The sequence below is a fragment of the Camelus dromedarius genome, chromosome 17, assembly GCF_036321535.1.
Source record: "Camelus dromedarius isolate mCamDro1 chromosome 17, mCamDro1.pat, whole genome shotgun sequence".
Classification (NCBI taxonomy): Eukaryota; Metazoa; Chordata; class Mammalia; order Artiodactyla; family Camelidae; genus Camelus; species Camelus dromedarius.
The window spans coordinates 32,354,488-32,381,018 of NC_087452.1; the positions used below are offsets into that span (position 1 = coordinate 32,354,488).

General features: G+C 39.6%; 1 protein-coding gene across 2 annotated transcripts in view; it reads right to left on the reverse strand.

Annotated features, from left to right (window-relative positions):
- RAD54L2 (RAD54 like 2) overlaps nucleotides 1-26,531 on the reverse strand; it is an 82,026-nt gene that overhangs the window by 20,659 nt on the left and 34,836 nt on the right. For both annotated transcript variants that reach the window (XM_031470429.2, XM_031470432.2), the window contains 6 exons: nucleotides 3,502-3,703; nucleotides 2,410-2,549; nucleotides 1,817-1,933; nucleotides 1,267-1,493; nucleotides 281-463; nucleotides 6-139 (listed from right to left, as the gene is read on the reverse strand). In XM_031470429.2, coding sequence (XP_031326289.1) covers nucleotides 6-139; nucleotides 281-463; nucleotides 1,267-1,493; nucleotides 1,817-1,933; nucleotides 2,410-2,549; nucleotides 3,502-3,703 — 1,003 coding nt within the window. The remainder of the gene's footprint in view (nucleotides 1-5; nucleotides 140-280; nucleotides 464-1,266; nucleotides 1,494-1,816; nucleotides 1,934-2,409; nucleotides 2,550-3,501; nucleotides 3,704-26,531) is intronic.

A 26,531-nucleotide genomic window follows, 5' to 3' on the forward strand; every position in this document is an offset into this window, starting at 1 on the left:
CCTACTTGTGCTCATCATTCAAGATGTGAACTTTAAAGAACCGAGGTTGGATTTCTTCAGGCTTGTTGTCAGCTGGAAGGGCTTCAGGAGCAGGGAGCCACATGTTGAACTCTGCCAGCCAATTCTGAAGAGTATTAACCTGTCAGAAAGTCACATCCAAAAAGAGAGTTTTAGGGAACAAGCTCAGAGCTGAGCTTTCTGTCAAGATGTCTAGTGCCTAGTAAGGCATTAACCCAGTGCTTCAGAGGGGTGACTAAGAGCTGCCTTCCCCAACTCTTACCGGCACAATGGCAAGGACAGTTTTGGCTGGCGTGTGGCGGAAGAGGACATCGATGAAGGAGATCACTTGCAAAGTTTTCCCTAGACCCATGCTGTGGGCCAGGATACAGCCAAAGCCACTACTGCTCTTAAACCTCTCCAAGGACTCAACAAGGTTATCATACAGGAACCGGATCCCGCCAATCTGACAAGGGATAAGCACAGACAAATATCAGAGGGGCTGGCAAAGACCAGGAGTCCACTTTTACTTACTTTGGAATTAGTCAAAATTAAGTAAATGAGCAGACATTATACCAGACAGCTAGTGTGGACGGCTACAGAAGTTTCCCTGTACCCTGACTAGTTTATTGGCTGGTGACAGTCTTCTTGGAGGAAACAGAAAAGCATTCACCTAGTACAATGGCCCATCTGAGGCAGGACTCTTCAGTAACAAATTCCCACAGGGTTCTTTCACTCAGCCTTGGCCTGGCTGCCTTTGGTTGTTTACCTAGAGGCAGCCCATTCCACGAGGAGCAGTTCCTATTATTAAGGTTCTTATGCTGTGTCAACCAACCTCTGCCTTCATGGAGCTTTCACTCACTGGTCCTGGTTCCCAGTTCTGGATCAATACAAACTACTCTGATCCCTCCTATTAGAAAGTCCCTCAGACTCTGAGTCTCACATTTCTTCTGGAGCCACAAGTTCCTAACCACACCGCTGCTCTCCAGAGAGCAGCTCAATCAGTCTTGCAGATCTCACAGAAGGAGGCTCAAGATTATTAAGCCAAGAGATCAGCACCTTTTACGTGATGGGGCAAATCTTGTTCCTTCCCATTCATCAGGAATCCTGAAGCATCAACTGCTGGGAGGAAGAATCAGGCCTTTTCAACAGCTGCTCGTGGTACCAAACAAGTACTTCACAGGCTGTGATGCTAACAACCACCAGCAGGTGATATCCACAGCAAGGAAGCTGAAAGGAGACAAAGAGGAGAGCCCAGATTTGCTGTACCTGATGAGGTTTCACTGCCCGTGCCAACTGTGGGGCCAGGAAGACATTCTCCTCCTCTGGAGGGTGGTTCAGGTTGACGAGGACCCGCCCCAGAGCATCGCGCTGATTTAAGACGTCATTCACATGGGTGCCACCCTTCTCCTCTTCCTCATCCTCCTCACTGACGGACTCACTGCTGTCCACAATGTGCAGAGTGTCCTCCTCTCCAGAGCTCAGTTCAATCACCTCTGAGACAGCCAACAAAACAAAAACAAAAACCCAGGGAGCAGAGATAACTTACTGCCCCTTGTTAAAACAAAAGAGCATGGAAACAAAGTTAGAACTTGTTAACACTTATAAAAATGTTTCTTTCTATTATTTCTCTCTTTCTGCTTCAAGTTAAGACAAGAGGAAAACTTAAATTTACCAAGGAGACTCAGAGAAATTTGTCACAGTCAGACCCCAAACTGAATGAGGAAGGACTGAACTTTGTACTAGGCAAAGGTACAGCCAATTTCTCAGGGTGAACATTGGTCAGGAGGAAGGAGGGGCACCTCTGGCTCGATCTTACCATCTCGACTGCTTTTTTCATCCTCACTGCCACTGCTACTGTCCAAACAAATGACTTCCTGGGTTAAGACCCGAGGAGGCAGTTGGGGACCATCACTTGCTCTTAAGACAATTTCCTCTAGGAAAGAAAAAAAAAAGACAGACGGGAATGTCAAAACCACATTTAGCTCAAACATCTTCCCCCAAATGACTTGCCATCCTCCTCTTGTTGTTCTCAGAGGGATTATCCTCTGAGGAGAGAAGTAAAGGACATCTCAGAAACCTCAGCCCCCTTTCCAAATTCCATTTTCTCTACTGGTTCTTATTTCCTGGTATCTACACTGCGCCACTAGAAAAGGACCTAACCCCTGGCATGTTAAAATCCAAAGTTATGAGGGGAAAATCGAAATAAGATCAATTTGAGGAGGCACACTTTTATCCATCTTAACTTTTAATATGAGATCCTACTGACTGTGTGCTCCTAAGAAGACAGATGACTTGAAAGCATTCCTGAGAGGCCACAATCTTACTCCATATCTGTCCTTGACCACTGTACACATCAAGGGCCTCTTCTCCGTGCAGCACCGGGCCTTTCCTGCCACCTCCTCTGCTTACCGGGAAGGAACTCCAGGGGAACAGTGGGAATAGGGGCTGCATAATCCTTCCTCTGCTGTTCCAGGCGTTTCCTTCTTTCCAATTCTTCCTGTTGTGCTGCTTTGGTAACTGGCTCCAATTGATCTTCCCGGAGCAGCTTTCTAAACATTAAAATAAGATAGAGTACTTGGGTTCACTTGAGATTTGGGCAATGTAATGTCAAGCTAAAGAGGGAAATCACCATTGCTGAGCTCAGAGAGCTGAGGTGGGAGGAGAAGCCACATCAGTCTCACTACACCCATGCAATGGGCAAGATAAAAAAATAAATGGGACTTCAAGGCTCAGGTGGTTCTGGGCTAACATATTTTTCATATTATTTAACTTCCTGACAGATGCCCCTGCTGACTCATCTCTGCATATAACAGACCAAGAGTAAAACAGAATAATATGTGATTCATAAAGCTGAAAAGCAGTATAAAAAATCAGTTGTTGCATGGGGAAGTGGGATTATGGATGATTCTACAGGCTTATTTTCCAAACTTAGAGTAATATTTTCAAGGGGTCATGTTTAAAAAAAAATGAGGGTAGGAGGAGAAAAGTATCACTTATCTTCTTTCAATAGTAAAATTGTTACTGGTAGAAGAAAGGACTGTTGAGGATTTGGATAGTTAAGGAAGTTCACATCTGCTGTTCTCTTAGGTCAAGGAAGAAGCCCTGCTTTGGACCAGACAGTTCCCTGCCAACTGAATTTGAGTTCTAGGAGGATGAGAACTCAACTTTTTATCTCCTCTAATTTTGAGACATTAGGAAAAAATAAAGGAAGAAACAGAGTCTAACCAGAGCACCCTATGGTTGCTTCCCAGGGCCTCTAGAGAGTAGTGCACTCCCCAGTGGTGCTCAAGTGCCATCCACATCCACTCTGTATCCTCTGACAGCCCAGACCCAGTGGTCCTGAGCTGCATCTTCACTATTAATTGGGGCACGCAGCTTACACTTTTCTCCTTTGGAAATAGGACTCTCCTTCTCAAACCAGCCCTTCTTCTACCAACAGCCATCAAATGAAAGTAATACTTCTACTCCCTCGCTTCTCCTCCTACCCAGAGCACAGCTCACCGTATGTTTCTCCTCATGTGGGAGGGCTTCTGAGCTCTCTTCTTTTTGGGGTCCTCGGAGGCTAGGCTTTTGCCTTGGTGGTGCCTAAGCTGCTCTGAAGGCTCAGACTGAGATGAGGTAGTTGAAGTGCACCGCAGTGGCTGCTGCCCATCTTCCTCCAGCTGGGCACACTCAGTGCCACACATGTCTTCCAGGGATGGGTCTGAAAAGACAAGGGGAAAGAAGTGTCAGGGACCAAACTTTACTGGAAGAAAAATGGGTTTTGATGCCAGACACACCAGTATTCAAATCTCAACTCAGCAACTTATTAGCTGATGATCTAATAAGCCAAGTTACATCTCTCTGAACCTCAATGGACTTATCTATAAAATTAGGATAGTAATGCCCACACTTTAGAGCTGCTGTGGGGACCAAATAGTGTGCATGCTCAGAGCAGACTTACGACAAATGAGAGCCATCACTCTTGATATGATTTAGCACTATGATCAGAGTGAGGAAGCATCATGGCCTCGACTGCTCAGAAAGGGACAAATGGGTTCCAAGTACAGCTCACACTCACTTGTGTGTGACTCTAAGCAAATCTTGTCTGCCAGCAGGGAAAATACTCCTTCCTGCAGTATCTTAAAAAGTTCACCTATCCAATTTACCAACCATTTAATAAGGGTTTACAACATGGCAAGCACTGCTCTGGTTGCCTCAAGGGACATTGATAAGACCTCTTCCCTTCAAGGACTTTGTTTTCTAGACATAATAAGGCAAAGCATGCTAAAAACCAAAGGAGGGGCAGACCAACTGAACTAAAGAACTTAAAAGTTCAAGACACCATTTTTCAGCCAGCGGTAATTAGTTAAACCACAAATAATTGTGTTAGGGTCGCAGAATACGAAAAGTGCTACTTTGTGGGATGATCCCACAAGGAATTATATGGGAGGTAAAATGTGAGTGAGGCCTTGAAAGATGAATAGAACGTCTAAAGGTATTTGCCTTGGGGATAGCAGGAAAAAGGGAAGAAATTCCTAGCAGAGGGAATGTGATTTATGGTATCAACCACCAGCAAGGACTAGGGTTGGGTAGGAGGGTCCATGTGTATGTACATCCCTCTCCTCATCTGCAGAGCAGCATTCTGTTCACTGGATGGGCAGGCTTTGACAATCACATAGACCTGTGCCCAAGTCCACCAGAGCCTCCCAGATACAAGCACTACACAACTAAAAGGTCTTCTTTCCCAAAGGTAAGAGGAATTCAAAACTAGAACATAAATGCTGAAACTGAGGTCCTCTAATTAGTGCCATTTGGCTCTCAGGCAGGAAGGACACAGGAAGTTGGGGGTTTTGGTGGGATTATTTTTATTTGTTATTTTGGATTTACCAGTTTTCCACTATTATCCTTTTCCCATCATAGGATCCCATCTAGGATATCATATTGCATTTAGTTGTCTTGTCTCTTTAGTCTCCCCTAAACTGCAGCAGTTTCTCAGTCTATTCTTGTCTTTCATGAATTTGACACTTTTTTGAAGAGTACTGGTCAGGTGTTTTGCAGACTGTCCCCCAATTTGGGTTTGTCTGATGATTAGATTGGGGTTGTGGTATTTAGGAAAGAACACCAGAGGTGAAGTGCGCTTCTCATCACCTTATCAGAGTACATGATATCAACATGGCTTATTACTGGTGACATTGACCTTGAAGTGGTGTCTACAAAATTTCTTCACTGTAAAATTACTATTTTTCCCTTTCCATTTTTTTTATTCATTAGATGCCAATCACTAAGTCTGGCCACATTCAGTGGGGAGAGAATTAAGCTCCATTACCTGCTGGGAGGGGTATCAAAGAATTTCTGAACATATGTTAAAACCACATACAAAAAAATGTTTGGGGAGGGGCTTTGAGAATGCAAATGCAAATGCAAATGCAAATATCCTGTTTCTTAGACGTTTCACCCACTAATTTTAACATTCATCAGTGGATCTTACCTAGAGCAATTAGTATTGTGCTGTTCTAATGGTGCTTTTCAATTTTCCTCTTTGCTTCCACATTTATTACTTGGAGTTTTTCTGGAAGGGAGATTTGTCCCTTCTTCTTCATTTATATATTCAACATTTTATGACAGTATGGATTCAAGAAGAAACACTCAACCCTGTAGACTTTGGTAAAGGGAGGCCAGGGCTGCCATAGATTTCAATGAGTGAATCAGTTAATTGAACCAGTTAGCATCCCCAAGCTGAAAAAAAGACATACCTTGGGTCATCATCCAATGCACTCAACCACATAAAAATAACAAATGGGCCATCTTACCAATCCATGGCTGAATCAGGGAATCATGAGTTTCCCAGACATACTGTTACTGCTCATCTTCCATGCCTTGAGGATGCCCTCCTTGCCCTGTTACCATTCTGAGTTCCTTATGGTCTCTTTCATATTGGTGCCAGATTTTAGAATAGCATGGAGTTGGAAACTAATATTTCCTAAAAGATGACAGAGGTTAGGGGTTCAGTATGGACACTGAAGCCATACTACTGGGATGTGAACATCAGCTCTGCCCCTTGTTACAACCTTTCTGTTCCTCACTTATAAAGAGAATAACAACTGCACTGTTAGTCCTTAACCTCAGAGGGTTTGTGGTGATGACTATATGAAATAGCCTAAATAAAGCACTAGAACAATGCCTGGCATATAATAAACACTAAATAAAACAAGCTGCTGCTTTCACTATGACTACCACTATCCCAGATACAAGGAATACGTTTGGTTTCATCTTTCTTTCTACAAAGTGATTTTTGCTCCTCTCATTCTAAGTATGATACAATGAAGCCCTAAAAACTTAAGAAGACTTGTCTATGGGTATACAGGAAAACAAGAACAGACAGTTAAGAGAACACGCTTTGTAGTCAGGCAATCCTGGCTCTGTCACTTATTAGCTCTATGTTCATGGGTTCAAATTCTCTGAGCCATAGTTCCTAAATTTGTAAAATGAGGATGTAAATAGCTCTCCCATTGAAAATATTATTCTTTAAACTCAAGTCTGTCAAACTCCATACTCCCAACCACATTCAACAGCCTGGAGGCATACAAAGCTCTGGGTCTTGGTCAGCCATGCTAGGTAGCACTATTCATTTGTGTGGAGAACTCAGACTTCAATTATATATCCTAATCAAAGATCAGAAATAAGAAAGCAAATGGATATGCAGAAATAACATATGCAAACTGCATTTTGTTCTTAGAAAATGAGTGTTTCTTACACACACACACACACACACACAAACCCCACATGAAGTTGTAGATTACTCCATTCTAAACCTCTGCACATGAGACCGCCACAAACCAGCCACTGTCACCTCTCCATCCCTGCTTTTAGTTTAGCCTAACATACATTTGAGCATCTACTTACTATGTAGCAGCCCTGTGCCAAGGCATAATGGAATGGTCCACACGGGGAAACACATACACACGTATATGACAGTGGAGTGCCTAATAGCAACAACACTTGGGGAAAGGACACCTAGTCCAGGCTTGCCTATCGGTAATGGGGACTGTTTCCTTGGGAAAAGTGAGACCTGGGATTGATCTAACAGAATGGGCAGGCGCCAGCTTATAAAGAAAGAAAAGAAAGAACATTCTAGATAGATATTTTTAGAAGCATGAGCAAAAGGAACAGAACCTCTAAGCAAGGTGGAATGGTGGGGAGGGTATAGCTCAAGTGGCAGAGTATGCTTAGCATGCATGAAGTTCTGGGTTCAATCTCCAGTATCTCCATCTAAAAAAAAAGATAATAAATAAACAAGGTGGAATGGTTAGGAAAGTAGATGAGGTTCAATATTGGCTAAAATGAATTAAGCAAAACAGCAGGAGGAGTGGCCTTCCAACCCAACACCCACTTTTCTGCGTCTTCCCGGGAGCTCCTTTTCCAAGGAAAATTTAGGTGTAGATCCAAGATTCTCCCTGGATGCTGGACAGCACACAAGTCAACCCCTGTCCTAGAGAGGACTACTTGCAAAGCCTTTTCTTTCCCTAGCATTCTACATCCCAGTGCCTGGTGGTTCGGTGGGGAGAGGAAGCTCAAGTGGCCATTGTAGAAGCTGGGGGTGAAGGTGGATGGTGGGTGCATACATGCACACACACTCACATGCGAATGCCCAGAAGCAGCACTGGGAGCATCTTCCTTGGCCCTTACACACTGAGAGATCACTGAAGGTATCAGGCAAACAACCTTTGCTTTCTGAAGAGCAAAGGGGAAATGGCCAAGGGAGGCACCAAAAAATGTTCATGACGGAACACTGCAATACTATTAAAATGAGCAAGAGGTTAAAACATCACAGTCCCCTCTCTATTACCACTGGGCCCACAGCAGATGTTTTATAAAAGGCCTCCTAAAGGCAGCAGAGTCCAGCACGGCAAGTGGCATTGAGAATGCAACATGAGCCTTGGCTTGGGAACATGTTCTGCCTGCTGAGGAAGCAAGGTGTCATCGCTCCAGTGTCCAGCTGGACATGAGAACTAAAAAAGAAGCTCTAAGGTAGAGCTGCAAGTCTGACAAGATGTCCTCCCAAATGCACTACTCTGCTTAAGTAGTCCTTTCTCATTTCCATCTGAAGCACCACAGGAGGAAAGCTCAGCAATTCTTGGTTTTCCTTAAGGACTATTATTCCTTCAGGCACCCCACCCCTCCAAAGAGCTAATATTTCTATGGCACTGTCACACAGTACTACTGTCACCTCCCTCCTAAGTCACAGCCCTCGATTCTTCCCTCCTAAAAAGGGAGGCCATCAAATTTCTCCTCCCAAAGGACAGGTGGCTGGACAGCACATTCCCTAACAGGGAACACCCACTGCTAATTTGGCCACTTCACCAACACTGCAGCCTGACTGACACACCAATTACACTTGGGGCTGGGTTGGCACACTTGAACATGGTGTTTTGCTGGGTCCTTTGACCTGTTCTGGTAATGACCTTTGATGTTCTTCTGGCCTTAAGGCCTTTTGTTTTGTTTCTATTTCACAAGCAAATTTATTGAGTAACCACTTGGAGGAACAGTTGGAGGCAAGGTTAGAGAGTAGGCAACAAGACAGAGTCAGAATGTAGAGGGCAGGTTTTAAATGTCAGGCGAAAACGTTTGAACTTAATGTGTTGGGCAGTGGGAACTTGTTGCTAACTATTGTATTTCTTTCTTCTGGTTTCTGCCTTGCAGAGTGGGCTGTTTCTGGGAGGAGGAAGAACAGAACCTGATAGCCTTTCAATGTCACACATTCACCATCAAACATTCCAACTTGTGAAGCTCAACTGTGAATTCCTGTCTGGCATGGGTTGAATGCAGCCAAGCACTGCAGCAATTTTTAAATGATCAGACATAGTTTATACAACTCTCATGCACAGTGAGTTCAGACACAGGTTTCTCCTTTCCTTTATATACAGGATACAGGTTTAAACCAGCTCCTTACCACCTAGCATTCTTTGAATGAATCCTTAGCTTCTGTGTTCAACAACTGTTTGCTTGTGAAAGGGTTTTAGTTTATGGATGTTCTGATATTTAAAGTTTGCTGCAATGTAAGTCAGTGTTTTACAAGTCCTTCATTACTGCTTCATGATGCTTATTGTGAAGTTTCTGGTTTCCACATAACATTATAGTAGAAACCACATCTTAAACTATTCTTAATAATAAAACAGCTATTTCAAAATATAGTTAATTTTTCCCTAAGTCAAAATGTAACTTTTCACTATGCTCTTTTGTACCTTCTGAATATTGAACCATGTGAATTCACAACCTAACTAAAATAAATAATTTAACTTTCGAAAAACAGCCCACCCCAAAATTCTAGATAATCCACCAAAAGCCACTGAGGAAAAAAGATAAAAGATTCAACAAGAAGTTAGAGATATGTGCTTTGACAAAGGAAAATTAGTGTCCGCATGATTTAAAAGTCAGTGACTATTATCACCCAAGTTCAGGATCATGAAATCAGATCTGGTGGCAAACACCTCTGAACTTTCTCCTTCATGTGAGCCAGTTGTAAGCAATAATCACCAGAGTTATATAAACACCAATGAACTCTTACATAAACTCCTCAGGCATTATGACCACCACAACAACAAATATGATAGGTAAATGAGTAGCTCTGAAAAAAAAAAAATCCCTATATTTCATTCATTAGGTGTATAAGGTACAAACACTTCCAGAGCCCTCTCTGCAGCTATTCTATTATTTTCTTCCTCCATAATGCCATCTGTATAAACAAAGATCAGTGGATTTCAAGTCTTACCATGTGTCTCCTGACACGATGCGATAGGATACATACATGCCTGTGATGTATGTGCGCCAAAACACTGAACCTGAATCCAAACACATCTTGATATCTCACTCCTGGTTTGCAAAAATACAGGGAACAAAGGACTACATTAAACCTGATAAACAAGACCACAGTAGTGCAATCAGCAAAGTCTAGAAATGTGCAAAACTACAAAATATGTGAATCCTTTTCTTTTACAAATAAATTGCAATAAAAAAAAGAAAATGAAAAAGAGGTAGGTTACATCTTAGATATTATTTTAAAAGCTTATATGTTAAGGAAATTAAAAAGACAAATTAACTAAATGTGGGCCTAGTAGGGACTTAAATAAATTAGCATATCAGTAAAAATAACTTTTCAAAGATAATCAAGGATTATCTGGATATTTTACAATGTAAGGGATTATTGATTTTAAAAATTTAGATGTGATGATGGTATGGTGTTTGTTTTGTTTTGTTGTTTTTTAGGGACTTTTTATGTTAGAGAGCAAATACACTCTGAAGTTTGTATAGATAAAATCTTACAATGTCAAGGAACTAGTACTTCCAAATAATCCATGGCTAGGGGGGAACAGATAAAAAAAGACTAGCCCTGTATTCATAACAACTGAAAGAGAGTACTGGGAACACATGGTTCATTTTACCAATTTTTAAAACTATGTCTTTATTTTTTTAAATTATGTTTGAGATTTTCCAGAATAAAAAATTCAATATTTTTTTTTAATTTTAGAAGTTTTAATGAAGAACAAAATGTAACAAGCACTAATCTCTAAACTATTTAGATCTCAACTGTCCCATATTTGTTAATATACATTTACTTTATACTGGTAATCGATGAATACATATCATCTTGTGTTCTGCTTTTGGTCACTTGTTTTATATATAAATATTTCTTTGATATATTCCACATGTCATTTTAATGGCAAGGTATCAGCATATCACAGAATATTTTGTCATTCCCCTGATGTTGGGCATTTGTGCTGTTTCTTATTTTTCATTCACACTTACAGCGGCATAAGCATCTTTGTACAAACATTTTCCCCTTTTGATTTACTTATTTGTGGTACAATGCACTACAGCTGGGGAAATAAGCATGGAATTTTAATGTTCAGAGATTGGCAAACTTTTTTTTTTTCTGTAAAGAGTCAGATAGTAAATACTTTAGATATGAGGTCTTTGTTGCAACTACTCAACTTTGCCCTTGTAGCTCAAAAGCAACCATACATAAACAAATGAGTGAATGAACACAGCTGTGTGCCAGTAAAACATTATTTACAAAAACAGGAGAAAATAATTTTGAAAAAGAACAAAATTGGAGGACTCACAATTCCTGATTTCAAAACTTCCTACAAAGCTACAGTAATCAAAACAGTGTAGAGCTGGCATAAACAGAAATATATACACCAATGAAAGAGAATGGAGCCCAGAGATAAACTCTCACATATGTGGTCAAAGGGTGTTCAGCAAAAGTATCAATACCATTCCATAGAAAAAGGACAGCCACTCTGATAAAAGGTGCTGGGAAAACTAGATATTCACATGCAGAAGAATGAAACTGGATTCTTACCTTATACAAAAATTAATTCAAAATGGATCAAAGATCTAACTGTGAAACCTAAAACTACAAAACTCTTAGAAGAAAACTTAGGCAGAAAATTTCATGACACTGGGTTTAGAAATGACTTCTTAGATATGACACCAAAGGCACAGGCAATAAAAGAAAAAAAAAGGAACACTGGACATCATAAATTTTTAATTTTGTGCATCAAAATTTTGTAATTTTGTGTATCAAAATACACTATCAACAGAGTAAAAAGGCAATCTATTAAATGGGAGAAAATATTTCCAAATCATATAGTTAATAAGGGATTAGTATCCAGAATATATAGTGAACTCCTAAAACTCAGTAACAAAAAACAAACTGATTCAAAAATGGGCAAAGGATATGAACAGGCATTTCTCCAAAGAAGATATACAAATGGCCAAAAAGCACGTGACAAGATGTTCAACACCACTAATCATTAGTGAAATGTAATCAAAACTACAATAACATACCATCTCACACCTGTTAGGATGGCTACTATCAAAAAAAAAAAAGTATCAGCAAGGATGCAGAGAAATTGGAACCCTTGTGCACTATTGGTCGGAATGTAAAATGGCACAGCTGCTGTGGAAAACAATTCTTCAAAAGATTACCCACAGAATTACCATATGTTCCACTTTTATATATATATACCAGTCCACTTCTAGACATATATTCAAGAAAACTGAAAGTAATGTCTCAAAGAAATATTTATACATTCATGTTCATAGCAGCCCAGGCATCCATGGACAGATGAAAGAAGGAGCAAAATGTGGTATATATGTACAATGGACTATTATTTAGCCTTACATAAGGAAGGAAATTCTGACACATGCTACAACATGGATGAATCTGGAGGACACTATGTTAAGTGAAATAAGCCAGTCACAAAAAGACAAACACTGTATGATTCCACTTATATGAGGTACATAGAGTAGTTAAAATCATAGAGACAGAAAAGGGTGGCTCCCAAGGTTCCCAAGGGCTGGGAGGGAGGAGGGAATGGAGAGTAATTGTTTAATGGGTACAGAGTTTCAGAATGAAATGATAAAAAAGTTATAGTGATAGATAGTGATGATGGTTGCACAACAATGTGAATATACTTAATGCCATAGTATTGTACACTTAAAAATAGCTAAGATGCTAAATTTTGTTACACATATTTTACCACACACACAGAGTTGACTTAGTTATTATGCTAAGTTCAAGTTAGACACAAAGGCCACATATTGCATGATTCCACTTATAGAAATGCACAGAAGAGGTAATCTATATAGACAGAAACTAGGACAGTGGATGAAAGGAGCTAGGGGAGAGGATAATAAGAATGACTGCTTACAGGTAACAGGGTTTCTTTTTGGAGTGATGAAAATGTTCTGATATTAGACAGTATTGATGGTTGTACAACCTTGCAAATACACTAAAAATCACTGAATTGTACACTTAAAAACGGTGTATTATATCTCAATAAACATATTTTTTTTAAGTTGGCTTGCTTCTGCGTCCAGCTAAGGTGTAATATCTTGAGGCAAACCAAAGCTTGTACCAAGAACTACTAGAAATATGTTACCAAATTTAAACAAACAACAACAAAACCCCTTTGAAGGCATGGAAGAGATTCTAAGACAACCAGGGGTTGAAGGGACAAGATTCCAGAGAAGGGGAATACTATGCAGCCATAAAAAGAATGAAATCTTGCCATTTACGGCAACTTGGATGGACCTGGAGGGTATTAAGCTAAGTGAAATAAGTTAAACAAAGAAAGACAAATACCATGTGATTTCACTTAGTGGAATCTAAAAAAACAAAACAAACAAACAAAATTAAACATAAACAGACTCTCAGATATAGAGAACAAACTGGTGGTTGCCAGAGGGAAGGGGGGGTGGGGGTGGGGATGAAGGAAATAGGTGAAGAGGATTAAGAGGTACAAACTACCAAGGCATGGGAGGGTATAGTTCAAGCGTTAGAGCACATGCTTAGCATGCACAAGGTCCTGGGTTCAATCCCTAGTACCTCCTTTTTTATATATATACAAAATAAACAAACCTAATTACCTCCCCTACCCCAGCAAAAAAAAAAAAAATTCTTAAAAAAAGATATAAACTTCTAGCTATTAAAAAAAATCACGGAAATGTAATGTATACATAAGGAATATAGTTAATAATATTATAACAACTTTTTATGTGATGGATGGTAACTGGTCATATTGTGGTGATTATTTCATAATGTATAAAATATTGAATCACTAGGTTGTACACCTGAAATGAATATAATATTGTATGTTAATTATAACTCAATAAAAAAGAAAAGTCACAGTCTTGTAGACAACAGCAGTATATATATCTGACAAAAGACTTGTATTTAGAATATATTTTTTAAAAAACTCTTATAACTCAGTAAAATGACAACAAATAACCCAATAAAGAAGAGCAAAAGGGGAGGAACAGACACCTCAGGAAAAGAGATACAAATGGCCAATGAACACATGAAAAGGTGCTCAAAATCATTAGGGAAATACAAATTTAAAGTATAATCAGACACCACTTGACACCCACTAGAATGGCTAAGATTAATAAGACTGGCCATACCAATTGCTGGCAAGGATATGGGGCACCTGGAACTCTCATGCACTGCTGGTAGGAGTGTGAAGTGGTACAATCACTGTGGAAAACATTTTGGCAGTTTCTGATAAAGTTAAACATACACCTACCGTACAACCTCACAATTTACTTATTGGTATTCTATCTATAAAGAAATGAAAGCATATCTCTAATTAAAAGAAAAACCCATCAACTTTTACAGGAATGTTCAAAGCAGCTTTAGTCATAAGATTGAATGTCCATCAACAGGTGATGTATAAACAAGGAGCAGTACATTTATGGAACTGAAACACTACTCAGCAATAAAAAGGAACACAGAGAAATTGGAACCCTTGTGCAACAACACAGATGAGCAAGAGGCCAAGGACAAAAGAATAGGTATATAATTCCATTTATATAAAATTCTATATAATGCTAACCTATAATGACAGAATTCAGTTCAGTGCCTGGAAAACTGACTACAAAGGGGCATGAGAGAACTTTCTGGGAAAATGGATATTTTCCACATCCTGATTAGATTGATGATAATGTACGTATATACATTTGTCAACAGTCATCGACCTATACAGGCAAAAGATGTGAATTTTAATGTGTGCAAATTATATAATTGATTTTTAAAATTTTGTGATATCGCTAAAGTCATCCTTAAAAAGAAATTCATAGCCTTAAATTAATGTCAAAAAATAATGAAGAGTGAAAATTAATGATGTAAATTTTTTTCACAAAAAAATTAGAAAAAGAACAGGAAACTAAACCCAAAGAAAGTAGCAGGAAGACAAATGAAGATAAGAGCAGGTTAATGAAACAGAGGAAAACATACTTTAAGACTAAAAGCAACAGCAAAACCAAAAGTTGATTCTTTGAAAAACAAGCATAAATACTACACCGTCAGAGAGCCCTACCACCACCACCACTATACCACTCTAGCTGAAATAGGCCCTTCCTCACTACCCCTGGGGCTCATTCCCTTTCTTTTTTGTTTACATGGTTCTTCTCAAGATCTGAAGTTATTTTAGTAACTTGATTCAACACTTATCATCTGTCTAGAATGTAGCTCCTTGAGGGCAGGGATTCTGACCATCTCATTCTCCACTGTATCTCTCAAGTCTAACAAAAATGCCAGCTGTCTAACAGATGCTCAATGAATGGATGTTGAGTATTTTTAAATTGTGCTTGTTTTCATAAAAATTGCCACTAGAGAAAAATACACATGAATAAAAAATCCACTGAAGCATATCAGTTCTTACTCAATATGTTCATGTTCAAATATGTTCAACACATCACCATTTATGAGCACATATTGATGTTTTCCATGGCCCAAGCTTTACCTGACTCAATAAATGGCATGAAAGGCCAATATATTTGCCAATAAGTCTTCAAAAGTTAAAAACTCATGCAAAGCAAAATGTGATTCACCTTCAGAATAGTCATGGAAGCCAGTTTGAGAGAGAAAAAAAATTCTCATCATAGAAGCTCCTTGGGAAGAAATAAATCTTCATAGCATTAATATAAAAGGCACTAGTGGATTATAAGTTAAACACATCCTTTAAAATGAGATCTGAGAGCAAGGGAACCACTATTATTCTGACTAACTCATGAAACAACCTGAGATATGAAGAAAAGAAATGTCTGGCCTCTCCACTTAGTCCTCATAGGGAAGGGGAACAACTGCAAATCATCAGTAAAAGATACCAAGACTGCTCTCAATCTTAGCACTGCTGACATTTTGGACTGGATGATCCTTTGTTGTAGGGGCTGCCCTGTGCACTGCAGAATGCTTAGTAGCATCCCCACCCTCTGTCCACTCGATTCTAGAAGCACCTTCCCAGTTGTCTCCACCCATTGCCAGATGTCTCCTGGGGACAAAAATCAATCCCTATAGAGAACCATTGCTTTTAGCACAATCAAAGTCAAAATAGTAAAGACACAGTCATTTGTAAACACAACTGCTCCTCTTTCAACCCATCTGAAATTCAAGCCTTGTGTTGCAAACGGATTTAATTTTGATCCTGCTCAGCATGATAATGAAGATTTTTGGCTATCTCTGCAACCATAGCAAGAATTACCGAGTTCTCAGCACATCAACCGCAAAGCAGGAACTTCTGAGCAAACGTAGAAAGAAGACAGACTAAGGCTGATACCTTGAAGGATTCTAGTTCAATTTCTGAATAAGATATAAAGAGTTATGAGAAAACATAAAGTGAACGCTTGACTCTACTAAATCTTACAGACAAGGTAATGTCTAGAATAATTTCACAAAATCAAAATTTTAAAAATCCAAATTAAACCCAAAGATGCTGATCAAAACCACATTCCAAACTTTAAAATATGCCGCTCCTATGTCTTCTTTTTCACTCATGAAATAAATGACTATCAAACAACAGAAAAGATTGCTTAAACTGACTACAATGAAATTAGAGATTTTTTTTACAATAAAGAACACTGTGAACAATGTTAAGAGATAATCCACAGACTTGATGCTATTAACAATACAAATAGCAAAGGATTAGTATATCCAGAATACAATACTTACAGATATGAACACTTAAATAGGAAAAACATCATCACCACAAATAGTCAAAACTGACATCATTACTTTAGAAATTTGAGCTGGTTCTTGAAGTATTCCCCTACTTTCTCCAATCACTCAATTTTATTATTCCATCAGCCTTGAGAAAACATCCACTAACATCCTTAACCGATTTCTTTGTGGCAAACACGAAAGCTAAATCACCTCTTCAGCTTGATTTCCCTGACTCGGTCCATCCCCCAGGATTCCAGAAGCATCCCCACACCCAGCCATCACCACACCTTACAAAGAGAAACGCTGCTGCTGCCCAGGAAACAGGAAGCAGAGAAAGAGCTAACTCCTATCTGGAAATGGCTGCTGCTCATTGAGAGCAACACACCACCCAAGGCACCTGGTGACCATGGCACCTGGCAACCTGCAGGAAGCTTCCTGGGGGAGAGCCCTTCCTTCCAGACTCTGCCAAAAGCCTCAAGTGACAATAGGCTGACTATTCTTTCCTTAAGAGTTCTCTAAGGGACTCTCAATTCTCTAGCAAAGATTTTTTTTTAAAACAGAAATGGGCTAGGCATAAAAATGAAATTTTGCCATTTACAACAATATGGATGGACCTGGAGGGTATCATGTTTAGTTTAATAAGTCAGACAGAGGAAGACAAACAGTGTATGTTATCACTAATAGGTGGAATCTAAAAAATAAACTAGTGAATATAACAAAAAAGAAAGACTCAGAGATACAGAGAACAAACTAGTGGGGGTAGGGGAGGGGGGCAAGATAGGAGTAGGGGATTAAGAAGTACAAACCACCACGTATAAAATAAATAAACTTTAAAAAACCCGAAAAACAAAAGCAAAACAAATTTTTTTGAGATAAAAAAACAAAAATAAGCTACAAGGATATATTGTATAGCACAGGGAATATAGTCAATATTTTATAGTAACTATAAATGGAGTATAATCTATAAAATTTTTGAATCACTACTCTGTATACCTGAAATTAACATAATATTGTAAATCAATTGTATCTTCATTTAAAAAAAAAGGCAAAAAAAAAAAAGGCTAGGGATATGAATGCGAAGACAGAGACAGAGGCAGTGAAATGTTTTTTGCTTGTTTCCCAAAGTATGAGTGATCCAAATATGCGAGAAATAAAAATAGAATTAGAAACTCAAGTAAATTATTCCTGGAAACTTCAGAACAACTAAAGGGCCAGTGCTTCTCTACCTGCCATTCAACACTACAGGGAATAAAGTGGTATCAGATGCTGCAGCTGCTGGATGTTATATAACCTGAGAGAGGTGTCAGGACTGGAGCTGGTCCGAGGGCCATGTCAATCCATGCTGGGCTTCTTGCTCTTCTTGAGGGCTCCAACTGGCGGTCTCTCTCAAGGAGGCTAGAAGGCAATCTCCTGGCATCTCTGATGAACCTGCGAGCTGAGAGTTAACAGGATCTCTGCAGCCACAAAGTGGAAATTTCAAAGAGGAATGAAGAGAACAAGCCTGCTTGCAGCTCAAGGAATTGTGGCCCTTCCCTCAGGAGCTCAGGCAGGTAAAGCCCCACACTCTCCCACCTAGAAATTCATTTTAAGTGGTGGCAGAAACACAGAATAACATTCAAATCTTTCTATAACATACAAACTCCACTAGGGCCCCATGTAAGGGTGTCCATAACAAGCAAGAGGAAACTAGGAGGGTACGGGTGCTGTCCCTTTTAAGAGGGAATGGACAAAGAGTAACACCAACAGCTCATTCTGCTGTTTTTATTTGAGGGAGGACTTGGGTACACACACTAAGGTGATAAACCTCTGAAATTTGTTACTGTTGTATGTGTTAACTTAAGAGAGTAAAACTGGTCCTATGAACAAACAAAAGTATGCCATTAACCTGCGTGTGTATGTGGGGGCGGAAATCAATGAAACTCAGTTTATTTTCCCATTCTGCTGATGAACACTTTGAACACTGAGGCTACAAACCACAAAACACACACAATTCTCAGAAGGATTCAGTAGTTGAGAAAGGGCTGTGAACAAAGACTGGGGTTTCACAAGGAGAGTATAGACTTTGCAGCAGACATCACGCTGGGAAAGCACAGGAGGCGGGAGAGGTAAGATACCTTTACAAAATCCCAAAATCAGAGAATACAACTATAGCACAAAATTTCCTCCACAAAATGCATTCACATATAACTGAAACATTTAAATGATCTCTTCAGATTCTTAATGATGATAAGAATTTTTGATTTGAGAGCAGAGAACAGGGTAGGTTGAGGAGCAGACGCTGTAAAGGGCAGGGCTCAATTATCAGTTCCCGTACCCCAGAGAGCATCAGTTAAAGTCATGCCTTGGCAAAATAATAAACTATTGGATATCAGAGATCTCCTGAACTGTCTTCATTAATTGAAATCTTAAATGTTAACATGAATCAAAAGGCTGGAGAGTAAAGTCTGGTCAGACAAAGACAGGTAAAGCCCTTTTGGACTGACCATATTAGAAATAAAGCAACAAATCTTTTCCTTAGGGCCACAGAAAATGTAAAGAAAATAAGCATCTATCTGGCAGCACACTGCAGCTTTGCTTCCTGGTTAGAAGAGTGGCTGGTACACAAGTACAAAGTCTCTGTGATGGAAAGGCATTCAGCAGTGGCTCTCTCGGGATCTTACACCCCACAGTGCAGCAACTCTATGGACCTCTACTATATATGGTCACTGTCAAGGGAAAAACCTCATCCTTGCCTTCTCCCTTCTCCTCATGTTCAATCACAAATTCTGTGGGCCTCCAAAGGGTCTCCCCGCCTCCTTGATTGCGCCCCCTCCAATCCCCGCTGCAGAAAGAGTGAACTTTCTGAATCTGATGATGTCAGTCTCCACTCACAGGATCTTCTAGGATACTTCAAAAGGGTCTCTTCTGCCCTTAGGATAAAACCTAAAATGCTTAAGGCCTTTTCTGACTGCTAGTGTCCCCCTGCTCTCTGATCACCAAGTACCTCCCTCCAACCTGCACCCACACACTCTCTGCTCCCTGGACTCAAAAGCACAGTGCTCTCAGGGTCTCTTCTGGGCCTTGGTTGATGCCGTGTCCCTCTTTCCCCATCTCTTGATCTAACAGTTGTGTTAGTCTAATGACTTAATTCTAACCCATAGTCTCTTTTGGGTCTTTGCCTAAAAGTTAGCCTCTAGAAAGCCTTCTCTAGGTTTCTTCCTTTTTATTTCAGCATGTGCCCAACTGCTAAGCTGCACTGTCTGTCAGTATAGCTGCAGAAAGTTAATAGCTAGCTGTTGCTGCCTCCCCTGGTATGCTGTTTAGGGAACTTCATTCAAACCTGGCACATCCTGCTTCTGTATTCTGAACTGGACCAAAAACAACTTGAAGATTTCAAAGGATGATTCAGAAAATACTTAAAAGACCTTCCCCTCAGGAGGATTGCTGGGTAACTCTGAAGTCAGGGCACAGCAACTGGGGAACAGCTACAGTCCCAGCACAGGTCTGTGGTGAGCCCTGCTAGATATGGATCCCACTCCATCCTTGGTCATGCCCAAGTCCATCCAAAACTGCTCCAGTCACTAGCTCTGCTTCCAGAAGCACTGTGGCCCAGCCCACCAGTAATGCCTGTTATATTCTCCTTTAGCCAGGTTTATTCATGCTACAAATATTACTCATTCAGTCCTCAAAAACATCCCTATTCAGTAGATGATGCTATAAATATTCCCATTTTACAGATGAGAAAACTTGTCTCACAGAGTGATAAGTAGTAAAGACAAGATTTGAACCCTGGTGGTTGATCTGGCTCCAGAGGTCATGCTCTTAGCCACTACACTACATAACCTAATCTCATTTCCCTGAAAGTTATGAGGGAAGAAAATAGAGTTCAGAGACAAAGCCTCATATGTACTGTGCCTTGGTTTACAACACAGGGTAAAACAAAAATGTAACGCAGAACACTAGATCAGTTAGATAATCATATTGGGGATGTGGAGGGATGAAACTTGACCCCTCCCTCACACCACACAATAATCAATTCTGGATAGATTCTAGACCTAAACATGAAGGTAAAACATTAAAGCTTCTAGAAGATAACAGGAGAGTATCTTCATGACCTTGGGGGTAGACAAATATTTCTTAAACAAAGGACAAAAAGCACTAAACATAAAAGGAAAAAATGATCAATTCAATCTCACTAAAATTAAAACATCTATTCACCAAAAATACAATTTTAAAAAAGAGCATAAAACTTCAAAAAATACACAATTAAGAGGTAAATCAAGCAACATAGATGAGAAAGACACATGTATGTGCATGTTTATCCAAAAGATCCATATCCAGATACAAAGAATTCCTATAAATCAAAAAGAATGTTGTGGAAGAAAGAAAAATGGTCAAAAACACATGTTCAGGCACTTTGCAAAAATGAAAGCGATCATAAGCTTATGAAAAAGAGCTCAACATCTGAAGTAATCAGGGAAATGCAAATTAAACCCAAAATCAGATGCTCTTATCCCCTGGATTGTTGGGAAGGAATGTTAAAGGTCCCACAAAGTCACTCTGAACAACTGGGTCAATGTCTGACATACTTTTCTGATGGAGGTTTATAAAACAATCTTCTGTACACCCAAACTCTGTGCCCTCTTGTGTCTCTAAGCCTGGCACACAGAAAAGGACAGGAGTAAGTATCAAAATCAGTACTACTTTATTTCTAACCAAGAGGTCACCATAAACTCTAACATAGACTATTCTGAAAAATCAGTCCAATGACAGATACTCAAGTTGTCTTAGGAAAAAGAGATACAAGTTTCTGGGGAAGAAGAGAAGGAGGATAGAAACACAGTATAAAAAGAACTGGCTTGAATCCATAATTTATAGAATCCTGCTGATCATCTATGTTGAGAACAAAATGCTGAAATGTAACAGAGTGCTATAAACATTGTCTTGTTTTGTCTTAGTGCATTCAGTCACATGGGCTAACTGTTCCTCTAAGTTGATTCATAGTCCTTTTCTCTGTTTTGGTGATTCCTTTTTGTTCCTAAAAACATGTGCATCTTCCCTGTCTTCATCCAGAACAAGAGAACAATAGACCCAGAGTTCAGGTTGTAGACTTTTCATTTTGTGAAAGAGAACCTAAAGGCTCAGCAACAACTTGCCCAAGATTACAAAAGTTTAGATGAAGACAGTTGCCTTGTCTTGAGGGGTGTTCCTCTCTCTATTATATGTTGAAGTACTGAGGTGAGTACTGAGGTTCCCAGGCCACAGTTACAGCTTGGCTTTAGCCAGTATGGACTGCCCCTAATCTCTCCTGCATCGTCAATTTCTCCCTCCCTACCTGATCAATCTCACTGGCAAAAACTTAAAAGGACAAAACCTGTTCTCTACCTATTCTTGTTTGAGCCTCTATCACTACACTGAAACTGAACATCAAGGGCACCAAGGGCCCCAAGGGCCCCCACATTGCTAACTCCAATGGTCAATTCTTAGTCCTCATACTACAATGACTACTGATAGACTTTAACTAACACAGTTGATCACTTCCTCTTTGAAATGATTTTTTTCTAGCCGGCTTCCACAGCACTTTTCTCTTGAGTCTCCTACTCTTCAGTGGCCATTTCTTCCAAGTGTTCTTTCCTAGATCATCATCATTCCCTCCTCACCTATGCTTATCCAGTGCTTAGTCGCTCAGATCACTTCTCTTTAACTTCTCTTATTCCTGGAATAATCAAATCTCATCCTGTCCTGTGATATAAGTACCATTCATACACAGATATATTCCACTTTTAAAAAATCTCCAATGTAGAGTTCTCTGAACTTCAACTCAATAGTCTAACTGCCCTCTGGACATCTCAACTTGGAGGCATAAGACGCATCAAACATAACATGTCTCCCAAACTGAACTGTCTGCCCCCAATCTGTGCTTCTCCCAAGCTCAGAAAATGGCATCTTCACATTGTTCAATTAAAACATTGGAACTCATCCTTATCTACCCTCTTACACAATCTATCTCTGACACAATCTATATCCATTTCATCAATAAATCCTACTGGCTCTATCTTCAAAACATATTCAGAATCCAACTAATTCTACCACCTCCACCAAGCCACCATCCCTCCTGCCTGGAATTTTGCAATATCCTCCTAATTAGCCTCCTTGCTTTTGCCCTTATCTCTCTCACAGCCTGTTCCCTGTGTATCAGCCAGGGTGATCTGTTCAAACCCTGCAATGGCTCCCACCTCACAGAGTAAGGTCTCCCATCGTCTGACCCCAAGGCCTTTCCTCTACCACCCTCATCCTGGTATACTCTGCTTCAGCTACCCTGGCTCCTTGCTGTTCCCTCCACACACCAAAAGAAAAGCTCCTACCTTTGGATTTTTTCTCTTGCTATCCTACCTGCCTGGAATGCTCTTCCCCTAGACAGTCACCAAGCTAGCTCCCTTATTTCCTCCATGGCTCAATACAAAGTCACCTAATCAAGTGGAGTCTTTCTTGACCACTCCACATAAAGAAGCATCACCCCACATACATACTTCACCTAGTTCCCCTTTCTTCATAGCACTTAACACCTCTGACATACGGTTTATGTACTTATTTATCATCTGTCTCTACCTAACTAAAATGAAAATCCCATGAGGAGAAGCATTTTTTTTCCAGACTCTTATAGAAGAGGCATTTTTATTCCCTGCTATATTCCCAATGCCCACGCCAACGCCTAGCAAAAGAGTAGCTGCTCAATAAATAAATATTATTTAATGATTGAATGCATCCCTTTCCCTTGTCATTCTCATACACTGTATTGCTCTCCTGATGCCCCATGCGCTCTTTGAGACCTGCTACTCTTTTAGGCACTAATACTTAATGGGATATATAGATTTTTAAGCAACTTTGACCCCAACAGACTCTATTAGGTACCTTTCTAACAATACCTTGATTTCAACTAATGCATGTGACAAAGTTTACTATGGTAGTCTTCCATATAAATGGTGGTCTGTGGGCTGGAGAATAGTCACTTGGACGCACAGATAGATAAGTAATCTTATTCACTGAATGTTAATGGTTCATCTGAAGGGAGGTGTCTGGCAAAACATCACCAGGTTCTATTCTTAGTTCTATCCAATTCCATTGTCCCCAATGTCTTGGACAGCCAATGGAGATGACAAATCCATTATCCAAGCAAAATGAAAGAATGTGTCAATACAAAAGCTTATGCATGAATGTTCACAGTGGCTTTATTTGTAATAAAAACAACAAAGAACACCCCCCCCCATTAAAAAACAGGGAAGCCAGGAAATAAACAAATTGGGGTATATCCATACCATGGACTACTACTTGGCAATGAAAAGTAATGAACAATTGATATACACACATGGATGAATCTTAAAATAATTATGCTGAGTAGGCAGGAGGGTATAGCTCAAGTGGTAGAGCATATGCTTAGCATGCATGAAGCCCTGGGTTCAATCCCCAGTACCTCTTCTTAAAATAATTAATAAAACCTAATTACCTTTCCCTGCCAAAAAAAAAAAAAAAAATGCTGAGTGAAAGAAGCCAATCCCCCAGAAAGAGAAAGAGAATGAATGTACTATATGGCTCCATTTATACAAAGTCTAGAAAATATAACTAATTAGTAAGGACACAAAGCAAATAAGTGGTTCCCTAGGGACAGGGTTAGAGGGTAGGGAGGAGAGGGAGAGATTTCAAAGGGGCATAAGAAAACTTTCAGAGGTGATGGATATGCTCATCACCTTGATTTTGATGATGGTTTCATGTACACAGCATACAATTAAACCTCAATAGAGCTGGAAAAAAAGAAGAAAATCCAAGTAACTTTTGAACTGTATAGAATTCTGACTATACAGCCTCAGTAGGATATAGCAAAAAGGAAAAAACAAAACTACCCCCCAAAAAAATTTTGAACTTTACTTAGATTTATTGCTTGCAGTGGAACTATTTGAAACTATTTTGTATGTATTATAGGACTGAGCAAATGAGTAGATATATTGGTGCTGCTGGGAACCAGTTGTCACTGTGAGAGAAGGGAGATACAGATAGTGAATGGGAGAAGGATTAAAATTAAGAACGACTGTTACGAATATATCATTTAAAAATAAATGTATTTCCTAGCTCTGACCACCAAAAGAGGCTTCTGAGTAATCATGAGCAAAGATACCTCAGTAGTCATGAGCACATGTACACACCAGATCTTGGTTTCTAAATACCATTCCCCTCTGAAAGAAACCAAGAATTCCCGCATTGGAACAGAGAAAATACAAGCTATGTCTAGAAATATTTTTGTGCCAGGAAAAAAAAAGGACCCCCCCCCCCCCACAAATTGTAAGGGACATGTCAAAGGAACAGAAGTCAGCTGGAAGGGGCTCCCACTAGCCAAATCTGGGACAACTTGAGCATCAAAACAAACATAGGAGTGGATTCTATCACACTGACTTTCTTAAAAAAAGGAATCCAAGTAAAGTGGAGAGAGAAGGCTCATCTTTATCTCAAGAAATGCAAATGAATATAGAAGAAATATAGAATCAGAAAAATCACCATTTTGCACCTACCATATTAAAAACTGATTCAGGCAAGAATCATAAATGGAAGCTGAAAATACTGCATTAAAGACTGGAGGCAGTGGTATTTCCATAGTTTTAGGTTCAGAGCAAAACCGAGAGGAAGAAACAGAGATTTCCCATATACTTCCTGTCCCTACACATGCATAGCCCTCCTCCATTATCAAAGTTCCCCACCACAGTGGTACCTTTGTTATAATGGCTAAACCTACATTAACACATCATTATTATCCAAAGTCCATAGTTTACATTAGGGTTCACTCTTCGTGTTGTACATTTTATGGGTTTGGACAAATATATAATAACATGTATCCGCCACTATAGTATCATACAGAGTAGTTTCACTGCCCTAAAAGTCCTCTGTGCTCTACTGACTCATCCTTCCTCCCTCAACAAACCTCTGGCTATAACTGATTATTTACTTTTATTTCTTAAGAGTAAAAACTTAGAAAAGTAAAAATGAATGGAATGCCATGGAATTACAAAACAGTTCTGATTTTGAAAAATCTTACATGGCACATGCAAAAAAAAGATACACAATGGGGTTCCCCAGTTTTTAAAAAATATACATTTGCATAGCAAAATAACTGGAAAAACAAAATATCAGTACTCTTACTATCTCTGGCTGATGGAATTATGGGTGATTTTTGTATTCTTTATAATGTTCTATATTTCCAAAATTTGTTTAATAAGCACATATAATCAGATTGTTACTGTTAGATAGCAAAGTCAACAACTGGTTTGGCATTATAATAGATTTTGAAATATTATCCAAACTCTCTAAAGAAGGATCTAGGATTATTAAGCAATCGCAAGGTTCATAACATTTATTTACAAATGTTCTTAGAAGAGGAAGACATCTAAGCTCAAAATAGGGATGTCTAGTGTGACAGAAAGGCCATAATAAATGGTGAAAACTATAACCTCCATAACCTATGCTGCCTTTTGAAGGGCCCTGGGGGCTTCCACAGGAGGGAAAAAACAATGGCTAGGATTCCCATTAGACTGCTGAAACTACTCCCAGTGCAATTCTTTACAAGACAAAAGCCACCCACTCTGATCTTATTCCAAAACTCTGGAGGTTCCTCTTTACTTCTTCCACTTTCAACTGCTCAAAGAGCATGACTTTTTCTGCAGACTGCTGCGATTTTCTGATAGGTTCAGAACTCAAAATAGCAGCTGTTAGAACTCAAGCAAATAAACTCAGAGTTCTAGATGTATCTCAGACCACCATTGCTGGCCTTACGTGCTCAAACCCCTGTCTATCTCACCCCAGACCACTGTGTCCTTTGCTTTCTACACTCCAGCCACCCTGGCCTCCACCTTCTTGATTTTTAAACAAGCAAAGCTGTTCCTACTCCAGGGCCTTTGCCCTGGTCCTCTGCCTAGAACACTTTACCCCTGATTCTTTATATTGCAAGCAAAGAGGACAAATAGAAGGCAGTCAGAGAAAAAGCGAAAATTAAACTCCCTGGAGGAGAGTAAGAGACCCAGCT